At 38.0% G+C, this 21,164-nt stretch overlaps 1 protein-coding gene across 1 annotated transcript; it reads left to right on the forward strand.

Annotated features, from left to right (window-relative positions):
• Positions 1–384: 384 nt before the first annotated feature.
• LOC145284653 (uncharacterized) lies at positions 385–1,347 on the forward strand (the record flags this gene model as incomplete). The annotated part of the gene is made up of 2 exons (XM_080133555.1): positions 385–468; positions 1,291–1,347. Coding segments are annotated over 2 exons (141 nt in total), but the record flags the coding sequence as incomplete, so codon positions are not given.
• Between the last annotated feature and the right edge of the window lie 19,817 nt (positions 1,348–21,164).

A 21,164-nucleotide genomic window follows, 5' to 3' on the forward strand; every position in this document is an offset into this window, starting at 1 on the left:
AGAGAGAAAAAAAAAGGAGGGAGAGAGAGAGAAAAAAAAAGGAGGGAGAGAGAGAGAAAAAAAAAGGAGGGAGAGAGAGAGAAAAAAAAAGGAGGGAGAGAGAGAGAAAAAAAAAGGAGGGAGAGAGAGAGAAAAAAAAAGGAGGGAGAGAGAGAGAAAAAAAAAGGAGGGAGAGAGAGAGAAAAAAAAAGGAGGGAGAGAGAGAGAAAAAAAAGGAGGGAGAGAGAGAGAAAAAAAAGGAGGGAGAGAGAGAGAAAAAAAAAGGAGGGAGAGAGAGAGAAAAAAAAAGGAGGGAGAGAGAGAGAAAAAAAAAGGAGGGAGAGAGAGAGAAAAAAAAGGAGGGAGAGAGAGAGAAAAAAAAAAGGAGGGAGAGAGAGAGAAAAAAAAAGGAGGGAGAGAGAGAGAAAAAAAAGGAGGGAGAGAGAGAGAAAAAAAAGGAGGGAGAGAGAGAGAAAAAAAGGAGGGAGAGAGAGAGAAAAAAAAAGGAGGGAGAGAGAGAGAAAAAAAAAGGAGGAGAGAGAGAGAAAAAAAAAGGAGGGAGAGAGAGAGAAAAAAAAGGAGGGAGAGAGAGAGAAAAAAAAAGGAGGGAGAGAGAGAGAAAAAAAAAGGAGGGAGAGAGAGAGAAAAAAAAAGGAGGGAGAGAGAGAGAAAAAAAAAGGAGGGAGAGAGAGAGAAAAAAAAGGAGGGAGAGAGAGAAAAAAAAGGAGGGAGAGAGAGAGAAAAAAAAAGGAGGGAGAGAGAGAGAAAAAAAAAGGAGGGAGAGAGAGAGAAAAAAAAAGGAGGGAGAGAGAGAGAAAAAAAAAGGAGGGAGAGAGAGAGAAAAAAAAAGGAGGGAGAGAGAGAGAAAAAAAAGGAGGGAGAGAGAGAGAAAAAAAAAGGAGGGAGAGAGAGAGAAAAAAAAAGGAGGGAGAGAGAGAGAAAAAAAAAGGAGGGAGAGAGAGAGAAAAAAAAAGGAGGGAGAGAGAGAGAAAAAAAAAGGAGGGAGAGAGAGAGAAAAAAAAAGGAGGGAGAGAGAGAGAAAAAAAAAGGAGGGAGAGAGAGAGAAAAAAAAAGGAGGGAGAGAGAGAGAAAAAAAAAGGAGGGAGAGAGAGAGAAAAAAAAAGGAGGGAGAGAGAGAGAAAAAAAAAGGAGGGAGAGAGAGAGAAAAAAAAGGAGGGAGAGAGAGAGAAAAAAAAGGAGGGAGAGAGAGAGAAAAAAAAGGAGGGAGAGAGAGAGAAAAAAAAAGGAGGGAGAGAGAGAGAAAAAAAAAGGAGGGAGAGAGAGAGAAAAAAAAAGGAGGGAGAGAGAGAGAAAAAAAAAGGAGGGAGAGAGAGAGAAAAAAAAGGAGGGAGAGAGAGAGAAAAAAAAAGGAGGGAGAGAGAGAGAAAAAAAAAGGAGGGAAGAGAAAAAAAAGGAGGGAAGAGAGAGAAAAAAAAGGAGGGAGAGAGAGAGAAAAAAAAGGAGGGAGAGAGAGAGAAAAAAAAAGGAGGGAGAGAGAGAGAAAAAAAAAGGAGGGAGAGAGAGAGAAAAAAAAGGAGGGAGAGAGAGAGAAAAAAAAAGGAGGGAGAGAGAGAGAAAAAAAAAGGAGGGAGAGAGAGAGAAAAAAAAAGGAGGGAGAGAGAGAGAAAAAAAAGGAGGGAGGGGAGAGAGAGAGAAAAAAAAAGGAGGGAGAGAGAGAGAAAAAAAAAGGAGGGAGAGAGAGAGAAAAAAAAAGGAGGGAGAGAGAGAGAAAAAAAAAGGAGGGAGAGAGAGAGAAAAAAAAGGAGGGAGAGAGAGAGAAAAAAAAAGGAGGGAGAGAGAGAGAAAAAAAAAGGAGGGAGGAGAGAGAGAAAAAAAAAGGAGGGAGAGAGAGAAAAAAAAAGGAGGGAGAGAGAGAAAAAAAAGGAGGGAGAGAGAGAGAAAAAAAAAGGAGGGAGAGAGAGAGAAAAAAAAAGGAGGGAGAGAGAGAGAAAAAAAAAGGAGGGAGAGAGAGAGAAAAAAAAAGGAGGGAGAGAGAGAGAGAAAAAAAAGGAGGGAGAGAGAGAGAAAAAAAGGAGGGAGAGAGAGAGAAAAAAAAAGGAGGGAGAGAGAGAGAAAAAAAAAGGAGGGAGAGAGAGAGAAAAAAAAGGAGGAGAGAGAGAGAAAAAAAAAGGAGGGAGAGAGAGAGAGAAAAAAAAGGAGGGAGAGAGAGAGAAAAAAAAGGAGGGAGAGAGATAGAAAAAAAAAGGAGGGAGAGAGATAGAAAAAAAAAGGAGGGAGAGAGATAGAAAAAAAAAGGAGGGAGAGAGATAGAAAAAAAAAGGAGGGAGAGAGATAGAAAAAAAAAGGAGGAGAGAGAGAGAAAAAAAAGGAGGGAGAGAGAGAAGAAAAAAGGAGGGGGGAGAGAAAAAAGGAGGGGGGAGAGAAAAAGGAGGGGGGGGAGAGAAAAAAGGAGGGGGGGGAGAAAAAAAGGAGGGGGGGAGAAAAAAAGGAGGGGGAGAGAAAAAGGAGGGGGAGAGAAAAAAGGAGGGGGAGAGAAAAAAAGGAGGGGGAGAGAACAAAAAAGGAGGGGGAGAGAACAAAAAGGAGGGGAGAGAACAAAAAGGGGGGAGAGAACAAAAAGGAGGGGAGAGAAAAAAAAAGGAGGGAGAGAGAGAGAAAAAAAAAGGAGGGGAGAGAGAAAAAGGAGGGGGAGAGAAAAAAGGAGGGGAGAGAAAAAGGAGGGGGAGAGAAAAAAGGGAGGGGGAGAGAAAAAAGGAGGGGGAGAGAAAAAAGGAGGGGGAGAGAAAAAAAGGAGGGGGAGAGAAAAAAGGAGGGGAGAGAACAAAAAAGGAGGGGAGAACAAAAAAGGAGGGGGAGAGAACAAAAAAGGAGGGGGAGAGAACAAAAAAGGAGGGGGAGAGAACAAAAAGGAGGGAGAGAACAAAAAAGGAGGGAGAGAGAACAAAAAAGGAGGGAGAGAGAACAAAAAGGAGGGAGAGAGAACAAAAAAGGAGGGAGAGAGAACAAAAAAGGAGGGAGAGAGAACAAAAAAGGAGGGAGAGAGAACAAAAAGGAGGGAGAGAGAACAAAAAAGGAGGGAGAGAGAGAGAGAGAAAGGGTGAGAGAAATATTTTACTTTTTCTATTTAAATTTCAAGCAGGTGAAATGTTTGTTTACTTTTCTTATATTACGTTGTGATTTGGCTTTCAAGCGCACTGTAAATGTATTTTATTCAAATTAAATTAACGTTCCTATAATGGAACTCACTCCCTTGACGTTAATCTCGCGTTGCCAACGCACAGTTCCCACATTTCAAAATACAACCGCTGAGATACAACGCGCGACTCTTTACAAACAGACTTTTCTTTCTCCAACTATATGACAAGTAGGAAAAGAAAAATCGAAAGGAAACAACATACTGAAGATGGATTTTGGCTCTGAAATATATTTATGTTATAAATTCCAAACAAGTAAAATATTTGTTTATTTTCCTAATATTACGTTGTGATTTGGCTTTCAAGCGCACTTGATGAGTATTTTATTTTATTCAAATAAAAAATATAAAGGAGTTCATTTTTCTTTTTTTCACATTTCTTTTAAATGAAGCCCCCTTTGAAATGATATATTAAATATATCGATAATTAGTGTTTTATCGCTGAAGCACAACCAGAGAAATTTTAAAGAAAGAGAAGAAAATTCTAGTTAATCCAACAAAGTAAATGAAAGAGGAAAGGTTGAAGAATTAAGGTTATCACGTGACAGGTGATTAATTCCCTTATATTAAAATGACCAGTTCGTGACAAAGGAAACCAAATTTATTAAATAAAAATTTCCTAGAGCATTATAATTAAAAAGTGATATATAAAAAACACATGTATCCGATTTAAATTGTATAGCAAAATTTAAAGTTAATCAGTAAATTAGTTTTTTTTAGATTACATATTAGTAACATGCGAACAATTACATTTTTATTTAAATAGATGTAAACTACAGATATATCGCTATTCACTTTCTTTTTGTACAGTACATACCAAAACTAAATATCAATCTTACTCGCATAATTGAGCCTGTGTTTATTTCTCCTAAACTGACTATATATATATATATATATATATATATATATATATATATATATATATATATATATATATATAAATAAGTAAAACGATTCATAATTTTGAATTAAAAATCAATTTCAAAAGGAAAACAGACAAAATCAATAAATTGTACGATCGTTTCGGAAACAATGTTTTTATTGAAATAGACAATATGTCATGAACAATAATTTGATAAAAGATTTTCTTTAAACAAAGTCTCCCCATCAGCAAATATAGGGAGGGGGGCAGTTAAAGACACCAAAATAAAACTAGCATTTTTTGTAGTAATATTCCTTTTTATCCACTCGCTTTTAAAGCTTGTCATTATTCTTTGGCATGTTGTTAAATGTGTGTGTGTGTATATATATATATATATATATATATATATATATATATATATATATATATATATATGTGTGTGTGTGATGGGACGATTCCGATACAATTACCAATTCGTTATAAATCTCTAAATACTTTACTATAAAATTCTTATTTTGTCTCGATTACTGTAAAAACACACCCTAAAGGTACATGTATTTTCTCAGACGTAAAAACACACTTGCGACGGGGTGACCTGGAAATTTTAGTCTTACTGGAAGTTTAAATCAATAAATATTATGTTATTACAAGCAGTGGTAAATGTTTTATAAAAACAAAATCAAATAAAATAGATAATTAAAGGAATCGGTTTTGGCATTGGAAAATAGGCTCAAATTTTTTCGATTCCGATACTCCAAAGAGCTCCGATATTTCCGATTCCTGACTCCAAATTCAATTAATCGTCCCAACACTAATATATAAGCAAGAGTACATCAAACATGGAAAATATAAAATAATATACAAAAATATAAACAATGTATGTATGTACATATGTATGTATGAAATACAATAAGCTTGCCATTTTCATATAGCATTAGTATGACCAACTGTTTTCCTATTCCTTCCTCTCCACCATCTGCGAGTGCACGCATCATTTAAAAGCTGTACATCTCCTCTTTCAAATGGTGGTGCCATAATGGAGTCATCCATTACTGCCTATTGCAATCTCGTCAGATCATCGTGCCAGTCCTACTGTCTGGATTTAAAACTGAACAAACCAAAATTGCAAACATTCTGCCCAACACTACCTAAGTAAAAAGAAAAGGACAGATACTATTACAACACACCCACACACACACTTCATCAGATAACAGCATCCAAAATGAATGTTTTTTTTATATTTACTATTTTCAATATATATTACATAATGTACTTGCATGACAGCAGACCTTTTAAGACCGAGTATTCATCTTAAGACTAACAGACTGGTAATACTTGGTGCGGCATTAGCCCTGGTCAAGCTATGCCAACTTCCCTCCAAGGAGGAAGTTTATAGGGAATATTAGATTCACAAGTGATTCCCAGCTCCATGTATATTCCAGTAATGGCATACAGCACCTAGCATTAACAAATGGGCACTCATCTGGTAGTGGTCAGGTTTCATGTTGCTTAACTTTGGTGATATGTGAATAAGTAGTCATTAAAAAGTCATTTTGTATGAGTCAGCATTGTACACTCTTAACTGGCTCGATTTTGTTGCTGATATTGCTAGATTAGTTTTAGAATAAGATACTTAGTGATGTTATGACCATAGAGAGCTATCCTAAGGGAGGTAACTAAATAATAAGGACTAAAAATGTCCACCATAACCCATTCAGTCGAAATAAGTCAGCGAGAGAACGTGTAAATCCTACGATGCATGTTCGTTTTATCCTGTAAATATACTAAGATACCATATCACTTGCCAGCAGAATCACGTAAAAGTTGTGGTATGGAACCAAATGAGTTTGAACTTGGAACATTCAGGTTTTCAGTGTGTAATTATCCACCACCACCAGCAGCACCACCTCCCAGATTGTTCATCGCATAAGATATGTTTTTAAAATTTATTTTTTTTATTTGCAAACTATTATACTCATCTTCATAGTTGTTATCCATCATGTTTCGGTCAACTCATCCTCTGGCCTTCTTCAGGCAATTAACCACGATGGTATAGTAATGCCAAGTCTCATAATGGTAATTACTGCCTTCCATAGTTGTTACCTCACCATATTTTAGCCAATTAATCCTCTGACCTGCTTTAGGTAGGATTGAAACCGCTATCTTCAGACAATGCTCACCTGGAAGCGTAGAGATTCAATGCCTCTATTCACTGCGCCACGGGCCCCGGAGTTACAAGACTCAGCATTTCTATCCAGTCGCGGTTAATCACACGAAGAAGACCAAAGGATGAGTTATCCGAAATGTGAAACAACAGCTATGAAGATGAGGATAACAGTTCAGAAAAGGAATGAATGCACAAATTACTCATCTCAAAGAATTCTGATAAAAAAAATTTTTTAAACTTTAAAATTTACGATTTTTACATTAAAAAAATCATTTCTAGTTTAATTAAAAAATACCTCGTTCTTGAGATTGATTCACATAATGAACAGGAGATTAGTCACAAGGTCAGATGTGATTTCGCAAAGCCAGAGCTCTGGGATAAACGCACTGATCTACAAAAAAATGTAACAGTTCTGTCAACATATCCCAGAAGAGGCGCCTCAGGCAATTAGCAATAAACTGCCAGTATTCCTAGGCGACTAGCAAGAAAAAAGCATCCACTGCTGACAGTTTATTTAGAATAAATGATTTCTTTTCAAATTAATTGCATACAGTGGGGATTGTCTGACTTGCTATCTGCTTTTTCCTCACAACTTGAAAATTTGAACTGCATCAGTTTACTAGTAGGTGCAAAATTTCTATTTTCATAGAAGATAAAGCTTGAGAGAGTCGACCTCTTAAGGCTATAAAATAAAAAAGATATACCATACCTCAGTTCAACAGTAACAAAGCCATTGTCAGACTGAACATTTTTAAACTCTTTCCTATGAAGTTAGATACAATAGGTGTGAGCTTGGTAAGCCAAAGCACTATAATAAGCACAGTCTGGCTTACAAAAAGAAAATGCTTGAACAGCCCCATCAGCATTATCCAGTAGAGATGCCTTCAGCTATAAGCAATGAAGTATCACCTTTTCAGAGAACTGGTAAAGCCTGGAATGGTGGACCTTCTAGAAGTAAACATTTTATGAATTATATATGGCATATGAATATGTGTGCTATTATGTTTTACTACAAAGTGCCAAATAATATTCAGTCATTCAAGTGATGTCCTGCCTGACGGCTACGGCTCTCCATCCATCTCTCCCTCGAGGCATTCATGAATTCATTGTTGCTCAAGTATTCAGACTGTCAGTGTATGTTACTTGCTGTCGTCCTCTTCTTTCCTACCGAGCGAGATGTTCTGATTCAGAAGCCCATTCATACTGTTTCTCAAATCATTTTGGTCGGTTGTTTTTTTTTACGGCATATCAAACCTTTTCAGGTTATTTAATGGCGAATCCAACGATTTTGAGGAAAATTTTTTTAATAGAATATAGTTTTTTTGTTTTTTTTTAAGTCGGTTTCTATTTAACCCATAGTTGGGACCCTAACAGGTACTACCACTCCAGGTCAGAGTGAACGTGGGAGCAATGGCAATTAAAGGGTGGCTCCACACCCCCCAAAGCCTGCAATCTGGGGCCTCACCATTGGATATAGTTTAAGGTCATATCCAGGACCTTCTCGAATAAAGAGTTTGATATATTGCCATAAATTTCTTTGCAGTTGTATAGGCAGTAGGTTTCTTTTTTCGTTTTTTTTTTTTGCGGGGGGGGGGGGGGCTGTGGCGTAGTGGAGAAAAGAAATTGAATTTCTTTGGTTCTAGGTGAACATTGTCTAAAGGTAATGGTTTCAATCCTACCCAAGTAGGCAAGAGTTTTAGTGGGCCAACACATGGTGAGACAACAACAACTATGGAAGTCAGTATTTACTAGGGCTATGACAACAGCATATTCTTTTCCTTGTTTTGATTCTCAGGTATATATCCATTGATATCTTATGTTTTTTATGTACAGAGATGTGATACTCAGTTGATTGTCTCTAACTGTGTTGGATATATACCCGAGAGCAAAAACAATAAAAAGAATATGCTGGTGTCATATCCTTGGTAATTACTAAGACTAAGTTCCTATCCGTCGCATTTAATCACCTGAAGAAAGCCAGAGAGTGGGTTGGCTGAAACGTAGTGAAAGATGAGGATAACAGTTCGCAAAAAGAACGAATGCACAAACCCTTGAAGGTGCCCTACTTTAAAAGCAAGTTAAGAGCACCCCCGCCCTTTTTGTGCAATGTTTACTTTCCATAATTTGTTTTTATCCTTTTCAACTCCATCACAAGTGAAGCAGTCAAGTGGAGATGAACTGGACATGAACATTGGAATTGGTCAGGACTTTTTGGTAGCTGAGTGTGGGGCTAGGCATGGCAGGGTGAGCTCCAGAGAGGGCAGGGGTGGTTGAGGTCAGCGTAAGACTGCAAGAACGCTTATTGGTCCATCCGGCATTCTGTTGGGAGTTAAGTGCATTGTAGAGCCTCATCAGTCTGCGAAACACATCCCCATTCCCACCCAGCCCTCCCTCCCCTGAAACCGCTACTGATTCTGCAGAATTGAGTCTGATATTCCTTGCACTGGACCGATCTTTGCTCTATAAATATCTTATGATGTACAATGTTTCTGAGGAGTCTATATATTCAATATTGATAACTAAAATTCTTTTCCCCTCCTCACGTTGATAGGGGGACGTAAATCGACGGCTTTTCACCTGCCTTCGACTCTGATTCATCATGATTTCTAATTGATTGTCAGACATTTCTTTATCGTGGTTTTCTTCCTTTTCGATTAGTGCGCCACCTGTTGTCGTTTGCGTTCATCAGAGGGGAGAGAAGAAAGAGATAAAGCATAGTGGTAGACATAGACAGAGAATGGCTGTACTTTTATTACGCTTCACAATGGGACAGTCGATCCTGGTATACAAGGTCTGTCTGGTCTCTTATGGTCAGGATTGGACTTTCAAAAGAATTCAAATACATACGCACGCACGCACGCACGGACACACATAACATCATCTAAACCTTACTTATTCAGATAAACATTCTATATTTCTTTCAAAAACACTTATTTTTAAAAAAATATTTTCATCAATATCAGTAATATTTTGTATATCGTAAAACCATGTGTTTTTGAAATGGGCAGAAACGATTGTTTGGAACTAAACGTGCTTTAGAATGAAGTAGAGAATGTTTCTGAATCATCAAACGTTGCATGGTTAAAATGAAGTCTTTGTGCTAACTTATAATTAGGACTATGACAACAGAATACTCCTTTCATTCTTTTGACTCTCGGCTACATATCCGACACAGATACACTTAATCAACCGAGAACCACACCAGTCTATATAAAAACATAAGATATTAATATATACTCAAAAGTCAAAACAATGAAGAGAATATGCTGTTGTCACAGCCCTACTTTATATATATATATATATATATATACTTTATTATAGATTAGCAGGGAGCGCCCGGTCTTAAAATACGCTTGAATCTATTTTAATTCAAGCAGATTTCGTATTTATTATTACAGAATCAATTTTCTATTGAATGTTATATTGCACTTTTAAAATATAGCATTGATTTCGAAAGTTTAAAAAAAACCTGATTTAGGTGCTATCAGCTAGAATCAAAAGCTAAACATTCAGCACTCCAGCAATATTCCCTACCACTTGAGCTATCGACAGAGATAAAATTTCAAATTAAACCACTTCAAACTATGGCTGAAATACGTCGACAACTTGAAATCACGTTTTGCAATTTCAACTTCAGAACATATTTCTGTACGTGTTATTCATCCATCCAAACAAAGATTTTATTCATAAACAATCGTTTGTGTATAACTTTCCTATTTAATTTAAGAGTTTATCGGTTAAATATTTTCACAGACACATATGTATGCATTTTCTCAGGAATACATAGACAAAGGTTCCTTGGACTGGCTCAAAAGGGGAGCACTCCACCACGATCAGGAAAGGGTCATAATGGCTGCTTAAGACCAGGGATTGATGACCAATGCATTCAAGAAGATGGCAGGTATCAGTAATGACAATAAATGCAGGTTCGGCCATACAGAATTGGAAAGTGTTGGTCATCTGATATCAAGTTGCAAGGTTCTACTACACAGCGAGACATGATGGAGTATGTAAGTACCTCCACTGTAAAAATTAAATATCCAGTGCAGCAGCAAGTCCTGGGAACATCAACCTGAAAGAACAGTTGGAAATGACTTGTATACCATACATTACGACCATTCAATCCCTACAGTCAACTACCTTGAAAATGCTACTCTGAAACCTGACAGTTATATGGAATAAGTCAGAGAGTTGCAACCTTGGTTGAAGTGAGTGTTCCTAATGACGGCGCTCTGAACAAAGCTGAAAGAGAGAAACAGACCAACTATCAAGGTCTCATGTATGATATGAAAAGAAACTGGAATCTTAAAGAGATATCAATCATACCAGTTATTATAGGTGCCACAGGGCTTATGAAGAAGAACCTGAAGTCCTACCTAACTAATATTCCTGGTGAATAATCAAGTGCAAAAGAGATCCAGACAATTGCACTTAAGGGAACAGCGAGGATACTAAAAAGAGCTCTCGGCTGGTTTCAATAAAAAGCAGGGCAATGTTAGCAGCTGGTTTGGCTGCCCCATACCCAGCATTACAATCTTCAATGGAAGAAAAGTAATTAAAAAAAAAAGTGAAAGTTTTGTTTTTTTCGTCAAATTGTATTATTTTAATTATTAACAACATAATTAATGCAATAATTATTTTAAAAATTTTTTTTTCTATTTTAACGTTTTATTTTTCGAGTACTGAATGTGCTGAAAAAAATAGATCCTCAGTCTTTTCTTATGCTCACCGGGCGTAAATTACTTCGTTATCTTTTCTTTTTTTTTAGATAACTACTGTTCTAGTAGAAACGCACAGTTCTTGGTATAATAAAGTTTTTTTAGTTGTTTCTTGTTTTTTTTTCTGGCATACCCAGACTAACTTGTTCATTACACTAGCACAGCTTTAAAACGGACAAAAAACCGATTAGATTAAAGTTAGTTTAAGTGTTGGGGATAAAATAAAAAAAAAAAGTCCACATTTTTGTTGAGTTTATTTAGCAGATTTCTCCCTGTCATAATTGTTAAGAGTTTCTCATTTTGTAACATAATGCATACGGCTACATCTAACTACCAAACAGTGAGTGAAATGACGTCACGTTGAGGAAAAAGAAAACTATAAGGAGAGAGCGCTTTCGAGACGACGATCACATTAGAGACGTGGAGCACATTCAAAACTATGTTCGAGATCACATTAGAGACATAGATGACGTTCGAGAGTACGTTCAAGAAGATGCTCACATTAGGGATGTCACAGCGGTAATAAGAGGATGAGGAAATAAATGTCGTACAAAAAAAAGGTGATGTTCTTTTCTATTCTTTGTCTGCTTTGTGACTGAGGCTACAACGTATTGGTTCCTGAACAACGTTACAGTTTTGTAAATAAACTTGTCTGCTTCTCGAGCAGTTTGATTGGCTAAGCTCTCCTGCACCTTTCAGCTGTTTATGTAAACGGCTGAAACATGTCGAACAAAAAGTTAGTTCATCTAGTTCCAAAGCTGTACAGGTACCCATTTATTTAATCAATTAAAACCTAAATAATTTCTAAAACCATCACACTAGAAAAAAAGTTTTAACTGATGAAGATTGGTAACTTAAAGAAATGAAGAAAATTGCTGTCATGATGGACAGACTGACAAAGAACATGGCTGCAAGATGCAGAAAAATTACTTATGAAAATCGATTAAGTCGGTGTAAGTAATATATTTGGTTTTCATCGCCCAACTTCTACAACCACAATAGTTTTAAAAACTGAAAAGTAAAAATACATTTTTATATACTCTTATTTACATCTAAACAAGACATTTTGCTACTTGAAACGTAAGGAGCTACTATTTGAAATTGTGTTTAATAATACAGTTTCACAAGCAAGAAACAGGGAGGGAATTCCAAAATCTTGAAGAAAGAAACTATAAGAGTAAAAGGCTTCCTGATATCTAAGAGTTCCCAACAGTTAAAGTTTGCTGCCTGACGGGTTAGTCGGGGTTATGCACGACAGAGGTGGGGGTCACAAGTGCTAGGGGTTCATCAGAGCACATTTTATTTCGATCGATGCCTCCGTTCAGTCTCAAAGGACAAAGGATACGCTCTGTAAGGGCAGCTGTGTGTGTAGTTGTAGGGCAAGGGTTGCACAATCTCTCTTGAATCGGCACTGTTTCAGTCCAGTACCAAGGAGAAATCCAGGATGACTGGAACAATGACAAGATAAGCACAGAGCACATACAGTACCTGGTAGTACTAAATGGTCACCCATTTAGTACTGATCAGGTTCAACACTGCTTAACTTCAGTGATCCAACGGGAACCGGTGTGTCAACGTGATTATGTTGTACATTTCATTTAATCACTTGTAAAACATTCACAGAGATGCAACATAGCAGCAATAAAACAGTGGTTGGAGCTTGACTGATAGTGCTGGGCATAATAGATTTAAGACTTCCTTGGATCCTATCACGAAAGGACTGGCTTGATTTTCGAAAAGCCAATTTCTTTAAACAGCTTAGAATTTATTTTTCCTTTACAAAGGAGACACCACTTATCAAGGCCTGAAGGCAACTCGAGGATAAGAGTTAATGTGTACAGTGGTAGAGTAGTAATCGTCAGCAGCAGAAATTAGGTAGAATTTGATTATTTAAGGCGACGGGTTGACAAGAACTTGTTTACATTAAATTCAAAGACTACAATATCATAGGCAGCTGGAAAGCAGGCCAGTGAAACAGAGTTCTGCAGATGGGCAGTTCTAGGAAAGAAGCTTTGTTCATGAAATCTGCATTTAGATTTAAGCATAGATAGAGAGATGTGAATTGTTGATAGTGGTTGTAGCTATTTAAGTGTTCATGAAAGTTTAGCAAGGGGAGATTATAAACTGGAGCTCAGACGAGTGCTTGCCATGAAAATAACGATATAGCTGAGAGAGGCTTGCAAGGTCTCTTTTGGGGGAAAGAGTTTGCAAGGGAGAGAAAATAGCATCACTGGTTTAGAACTCTGTCAAGGCAAGATAAGGTGCTCTGAACAGCTCCTACCTAGATGTGGTAACAGTACTCCACTTTAGGACGTATTTGGCTTCAAAGATTGCATCAGCAGTGATATATCTACAGGAGTATTATAATGATGTAACCATTTTCCTAGCAATATTGGCAACGGATTTGATGTATGTGTTCCATTTCAGATCAAGAATGTAAGTCAGTCCCAGAAACTTATCAAAAACAGTGTTTCCTCAAGACGAGAATCATTCATTTCAATTAAGGCCAAATGGTTTCAGTTGATATTTTTCAAGAACTACAGAGATCTCTTCCTGATGACCGTTAACCTTCTACCTATATTCTTGGTCTTTTTAAGATTAAGGTCAATAGGTATCTTGTGTCTTTGCAATTTCGTTCTTTTTAACTCTTTACATCAAATGGCTACATACATTGTAGGAAGCGATTTCTATGTAAAAAAAAAAAAAAAAAAAAAAAAAAAAAAATCGATGACATCCTCTATATAATTTCTGTAATTAGGTTGCAGTGTATAGCGTACAGTTTTCTGTCCGACGTTATTTATGGAATTTGCTGACCTTCAATTTTTTGGATGACCTTTCCTTTATTTTATTCTCTTGAAATCCACACTCTTTACCAAGTGGTAATCACTGTTGCATCTCTATGCTTGGTATACAAGTACATCCATTGAATGAACATAATGCACTTGTGCCCTACCCCAATATAAATAATCCCAACAAGCCACTATCATCTCTGCAATGTTGCATCCCTGTGTTTATGTTGCAAGTATTTCCATGGAAGATACTCCGATTAACATTCTGCACTTATGCTGCACTTTAATGTAAATGACCGCAACAAACCCAACGATTCAAAATCCCACCTCTACACTGTAGATGTTTCCAGATGCCCAAAAAACTTTCTACAGCATTTTGCGGGGAGAGGGGGCTGCATTTTGAATTCCCTCCTTACTACCCTGGCTGTACAAACATGCAGAAATTTTAACATCTTATAACCTTTTTCAGGTGAATCTTGTCGAATTCAGGGAATGTAGATTGGAATTTCAAACCAAACCTTTTATATAAACTATGGGGGATAGATTGTTTTCATTCTATCAGCAATGACCGAGTAAAAGTCTTAAGCAATTTTTATTTTATTCTTAGTATCATCTGTAACGAGGATTAGACTTTCAACATCCAGAAGACTGTGACTTAGAACTGATTATTACTTACCACTTTATTCGTTGTGCTACATATCTAAGTTCAATAAAAGATTACAGGTCACATTGTCTGACATGCTGTGAGAATAGAACCAAAAGAGTGAATAGTAGATCAAATGACCCAATAATACATTTTTTATTTCTGATTTTTTTTCAATGCTGATCCATAGTGGAATCGATAAAAGTGTCAAGTTATAATCTAGAATATAAATCTAACCTGTCTGTTTAAACGTATGTATGTATGTTTGTCTGCCTTAAACTTTCGACAGAGATGATGGGTTTTCACGAGATGAGTATAGTTTTGAAGCTCGACCCTTCGAACGACAAATATAAAAAAAATGGCTAAAAACATTAATTCCTTCATCTTCAACTGGGCACTTTTCTACAAGGAGAGGTTGCTTTTTTTGCCGCTATTTTCGAAAGTCATGCACTCTTTTCGATTGACAAGCCTTACTTTAAACCTTCGCCGCTTCCGGTTTGGCGATGGACACATGGCAAAACATACTTTTTTTTCATTCTTTTCCTCCTTTGCGGTACAGGTTCGAGCCTACCTACCTACTACCACTTTTTTTTTGTTTACTCAACACACACCTCCAAACACCCGGGCAACGTCGGGCACCCAGGCTAGTCGGTTATAAATGACAGTCTCCAGTGATACTTAGAATATAATTACGAATTACTAAAGACTTCTGCCTGGTTATAGCTGACTGAATGAGAGAAAGCTGCGGTCTGTAAATTATATTTAATATTGTTTTCTAAGACAAAAGATTCTTACATTCAATAAGATGCAGCTAAAAAAATATGGAAGATACATTGGCTGAAACATAAGAACAACATGCAAGATATGAACAGTTATTCACAATCAAAATAACACTTTGTATCTTATTTGAAAGAATAGGCACTTTTCAATGAAGATTGATATGAACAACAATACCGCGGGGCTGAATCTCAGCTGACTATGACATGGTCATTTTCAAATCTAATATAAACAAGTTCTTGTAGAGTTATATTTAATCACGAGGTTGTCTCCTCACCAACCGACAAGGCTAACATGCTTGCCAGTCGGTTTGCCTCCAACTCCATACTGGACCCTTCCAACCACCCCCTACCTGACTTTCCTATGTGGACAGATGCCAGGCTAGACGATCTGAAAACCACCCCTGCTCAGGTGCATGCTATCATAAAAAACCTTGACACTTCAAAAGCATGTGGACCCGATCTTATCCCAGCTCAGCCGAAGTAGCTCCAGTTCTCTTCAAACTTTACAACAAATGCCTTAATGAAGCTTGCTTTCCGGGCTGTTGGAAAACTGCTTCTGTTGTACCAGTATTCAAGAATTCTGGCGAAAGGACTGACCCATCAAATTATCGCCCCATTAGCCTCCTACCACTTTTTGCCAAAATATTTGAGACCTTAATTAACCATGCTCTAGTCCATCACTTACAGATGCTAAACTTCTGACTGACAAACAATATGGATTTAGACAAGCCCATTCAACAGCAGACATCCTAACTGTAATCTCTGAACGTATATACCATTCACTGGACAAAGTGGAGGAGGACAGAGCAGTAGCTCTATATATATCTTAGGCTTTTGACAGGGTATGGCATGAGGGTCTCCTCAGGAAAATTAGATCATACGATATCACTGGTAGAATACTTAACATAATTAAATCCTTCTTAGATAAGAGAAAAATCCAGGTTGTCCTCGACGGTCGTACATCTAAACAATATGATATAAATGCGAGGGTGCCCCAGGGTTCTATCCTTGGACTTCTATTGTTCCTGATATTCATAAATGACCTCCCCGACAAAATTGCCTCTGAGATGGGTATATATGCTGATGACACTACACTCTATGGCAGGCACGACAGGAAGACGAATGAACACATTTCTAAAGAAATGGCAGAAACACTAGAGGAAGACCTCCAATCTGTGGTGGAATGGGGACAAAAGTGGTTGGTCACATTCAATGCTGCCAAGACTAAACTAGTTTCATTCAATAATTATAAGAAACCCTCTCTACCACCTATAGCAATGGCCAACGACTCTTTATCTGAGAGTACATCTTTCAAACTCCTTGGCCTAACGTTCACAGGAAACATGAGTTGGAACAATTACATTGAAGGCATTGCCAGGGCCGCTGCAAGAAATGTGGGCTCTCTCTACCGTGCTAGACAGCTACTAACACCCGAAAGTATCCTGTACCTCTATAAGGCCACCATTCGCCCATGTATGGAGTATTGCTGTCACATCTGGGCTGGTGCATCTGCTACTAGTCTCTCGCTCCTTGACAAGGTTCAAAAGAGAGTCGCAAACGTGATAGGCCCTGAACTGGCCTCTAAGCTTTAGCCTCATCGACGGAATGTTGCATCCCTCTGCCTTTTCTACAAGTATTTTAGTGGTGAATGCTCTGACAAACTGCAATCACTTGTGCCCCCACGATGTGAGCACCCTCGACAAACCCGACAGGCTGCTAAATCCCACCCACACACTGTAGAGATCCCTAGATGTAAAATATCTTTTTACTCCAATAGTTTCTTTCCCAGAACCGCTAGACTCTGGAATTCCATTCCAGGTCCCTGCTTCCCCAACAGTACTGACGTGCAGAAGTTCAAGTGTAACGTGCATTGACATCTTGCTGCCCAAATCCCTACATAGTACGCCAGTAGTTGTTGCCCCTGATAGTAGCCCCCTACACCAAAGTGGCAATTTGCCTTGTTTGGGGCGAAAATGTAATAAAAAATAAATAAATAAATAAAAAAAATCCTACCCAATTTTCACTATTACCGATCATCAGTGTTATTCTCACCGATCGCCAGACTTTCATTAATCCCTATACTTGAGTAGCCTTTAGGCCTTAATAAGTGTGTAACAGTGCAGACGTCCGTATGCAAATGCATCCGAAATGACGTCAAATTAAGATTTTAAAAAGATCACGTTAGAGAAAAAAAAACGTTCAAGATCACGTTATAGAATAATAAAGAACGTTCAAGATCACGTTATAGAATAATAAAGAACGTTCAAGATCACGTTAGAGAATAATAAAGAACGTTCAAGATCACGTTAGAAAATAATAAAGAACGTTCAAGATCACGTTAGAAAATAATAAAGAACGTTCAAGATCACGTTAGAAAATAATAAAGAACGTTCAAGATCACGTTAGAAAATAATAAAGAACGTTCAAGATCACGTTAGAGAATAATAAAGAACGTTCAAGATCACGTTAGAGAATAATAAAGAACGTTCAAGATCACGTTAGAGAATAATAAAGAACGTTCAAGATCACGTTAGAGAATAATAAAGAACGTTCAAGATCACGTTAGAGAATAATAAAGAACGTTCAAGATCACGTTAGAGAATAATAAAGAACGTTCAAGATCACGTTAGAGAATAATAAAGAACGTTCAAGATCACATTAGAGAATAATAAAGAACGTTCAAGATCACGTTAGAGAATAATAAAGAACGTTCAAGATCACGTTAGAGAATAATAAAGAACGTTCAAGATCACGTTAGAGAAATAAAGAACGTTCAAGATCACGTTAGAGAAATAAAGAACGTTCAAGATCATGTTAGAGAAATAAAGAACGTTCAAGATCACGTTAGAGGCTTGAATGACTTTGAGCAGCAATCATATGTGGGACGCCACAGCGGTAACAATCAAATGAAGAAACATGTTGTGCAACAAGAAAGTGAGTTGAAGTTATTTTCTATTTATTGTCTACTTTGCGACTGACGCTACAATGTGTTGATTTCCAGAAAACGATACAAATCGAGATCTCTTAGTGAAAAAAGCTCCTGTAATTATTTTTCAAAGTATAAAATATTAAACTTGATTCCTCTAATCTGTAAAATTTCTCTTCCTCAAATTCATAAGCTATACTCTGAAACTATATTGTCGGCTATGCTAAAAAGAAAATAAAAATACACACACATATCAAACATGGTGAAATCTGAACAACTGACATTGCCATTGTTCGTTTTCTAGCCACTAAGCTATTCTATCACACAGGTTAAATCTACATTCTCTCCAAAAAGCTTTAATTTTTATAAAGACGGCATTTCCACAGCAGTCATTACATGACAATCTGGGTGATATGAAAAGTTATGCCATGCATCTTCATTAAACACAGCTTTGAGATGTTTTGGTGGAACATTTATGGCTGCTCTGCCGAATCGGTTTGAATAAATGATGGAAAACGCAGAAATGGTTTATGTGTGTCTAATAGATTGTAGAAGTGATGGGAGTGGCTTGCCAGGTAATAGCAACAATAATAAACAGATATTTAGAGGGCAATGATTTAGTGATAAGTGAAATGGGTTTAGCACTTAAGTGGTAAATCAAGGCAGCCATGGATCTTAACAGAAGAAATGGTATATGGAACATATGTTTGTTGTGTCAGAGAGTGAAGGCGAGGAAAGAGAGCGAAGGCGAGGAAAGAGAGCGAAGGCGAGGAAAGAGAGCGAAGGCGAGGAAAGAGAGCGAAGGCGAGGAAAGAGAGCGAAGGCGAGGAAAGAGAGCGAAGGCGAGGGAAGAGGCACAGAGAGTGAGGATGAGGAAGAGGGCGAGGATGAGGAAGAGGGCGAGGATGAGGAAGAGAGCGAGGATGAGGAAGAGAGCGAGGATGAGGAAGAGAGCGAGGATGAGGAAGAGGGCGAGGAAAGAGGCACAGAGAGTGAGGATGAGGAAGAGGGCGAGGATGAGGAAGAGGGCGAGGATGAGGAAGAGGGCGAGGATGAGGAAGAGGGCGAGGATGAGGAAGAGGGCGATGATAAGATTGCAAAAATAAAATGGACTGAGAGCACAAGAGAGATTGAGAGAACAAACGAGAAAGCGATTGATTCGTTTTACAGCATACAATGAGTGTCCAACAAGTAATGCCTCTACTTCCAGTAATCTGATTTAGCTGAAATTTTGTGCAATAGTTGATACCTCTATAGGTTATATGGCAAACTACAGCTCTGAACTAATCATGGTTTCTGATTTACAGGTGTTTGAACTGTCAGATGAAATAAAGCATGTTGAGTGTTGAAATGATGCACACAACAGGAGATTTTATTAAATGAAAGAAACAGTCATAATGCCCCATCATATGAACTTTGTATATAAACGCTGGCATCGTGAATTCAACCATGACTGAAAATCTGTGGAAACAGCTTTCAGACTTTGTCGATCTCTTCTGCTATTGATGAGACACCTGTCATTTGATTGAGGCTTTCATTTCGGAAAATCATTGCGTGACTATTGACCAAATGATCAAGATTAGTGCAAGGCCTGTGGAAACTATCCGTCATGATCATTTGCATAAGATATCTGCCAGATGAATGACCCGGTTGGTGACACCTTTGTAGAAGTGAGTACACATTAAATACTCACTTCTGCCCAGAGTTCAGACAATGCAGTAGGAGCACTTGAATTCACCACTGCCAAAAACGGCAAGGGTGCAGCCCTCCACTGGCAAGGTCATGTTCAGTTTTCTGGGTCAAGAGCGGTGTAGTGGTGACAGATTTCCTGGCAAAGCACAGTTATTGGCTGTGACCTGAGAACGATGCACAGCATATTAATCTGGCCGAATTTAAGGGAATTAACTTGGCGCTCCAATAGCAGACTAAAGTGTTGCACATAAAGACAAACTCTGCATGTGTATACAGTTAGGTATCAGACACTCAGTGGACACTTAGAGGGAAAGCACGAGTTCACACAAAGGTTACCAGCAAGATACTTATTGTAGACTATTAAGCACATTCAAGAAACTTGAGAAAATACGGGCACTCCATGAATGTAACACTGGTTGCGTCAATTCACAGCAATATTTCAATGGGACTTGACCCTTTGATTGGTGCCGTGCATGTAGCTGAGCTGGACACAGCTTGGATTATGGCCAATCAAAAACTGAACACCCAGAGTGCAATACACCACTTATTTTGCCATAAGAGTTTGCCTTGCGATGATGAAAGCAGCAGTCTAGTTGGCTATACGAACGTGCGTAGATTGTCAATCTACAGATCCAGTGTCAGTCTACTAGGATAGAGGAAAACTAAAGGTGAGCAATGATTAGCAACGGTTTGGGATAGACATTACATGCTACAGTGCTTACCATTCTATAACTATGACAGATTGTAGCCCGTTCCGGTTTTCTGTATGCAGGCAGTTAGCATGGCAGGACTCAACGTGATTCATCAACTGGAAGTGGTCTTTTGTGTATGTGGCCCACCGTGAGAACTACTCACAGAAAATGACATAGCATTCTGCAGCAAGGAATTCAGGACACTCACAGATGATTGGGGTGTAAACCTGAGATTTTATTATACATATGCCATGGCAGAAAATCTCAGAGTAAAGTGACGCCATCGTACTGTGAAATTAATTGCATCCAGGATGCACCATTCCATACAAGAGGCTGTCTACTGGTACAACATGACCTCAAAAAATAATGACCACACCAACGCCATTTATTATGAAGTCTGAATTAAAGGAATTGTTATGCCACTATCAGCAAGTCCTAAAACACTCTCTACCAGGTTAGAGACTATGTGTGGGTGAAGGCACCGCGAAGTTGTTATATCATGAAATTTGGCCAGGGTCAGGCAACAGTGTTGTCTCGTCAGCATAACATCTTTGGAGAGTGGATCAGAGTTTGTTTTTTTTTTTACAAAGGCATCACCACTTGTTAAGGCTCAGGGGCCACTCGAGGATAAGGGTTAAAGAGTGTACAGTAGTCAATTGGACAATATAGTAATTGTCAGTAATGGAAATTCAGTAAATTTGTTAACTTAAGGGGAACGGTTTATCAAGAACTTGTTTACATTGGACTTGAAGACAACCATATT

This window comes from Euprymna scolopes, chromosome 9 (genome assembly GCF_053919585.1).
Source record: "Euprymna scolopes isolate OS-2025 chromosome 9, ASM5391958v1, whole genome shotgun sequence".
In the NCBI taxonomy this organism is placed as follows: domain Eukaryota; kingdom Metazoa; phylum Mollusca; class Cephalopoda; order Sepiida; family Sepiolidae; genus Euprymna; species Euprymna scolopes.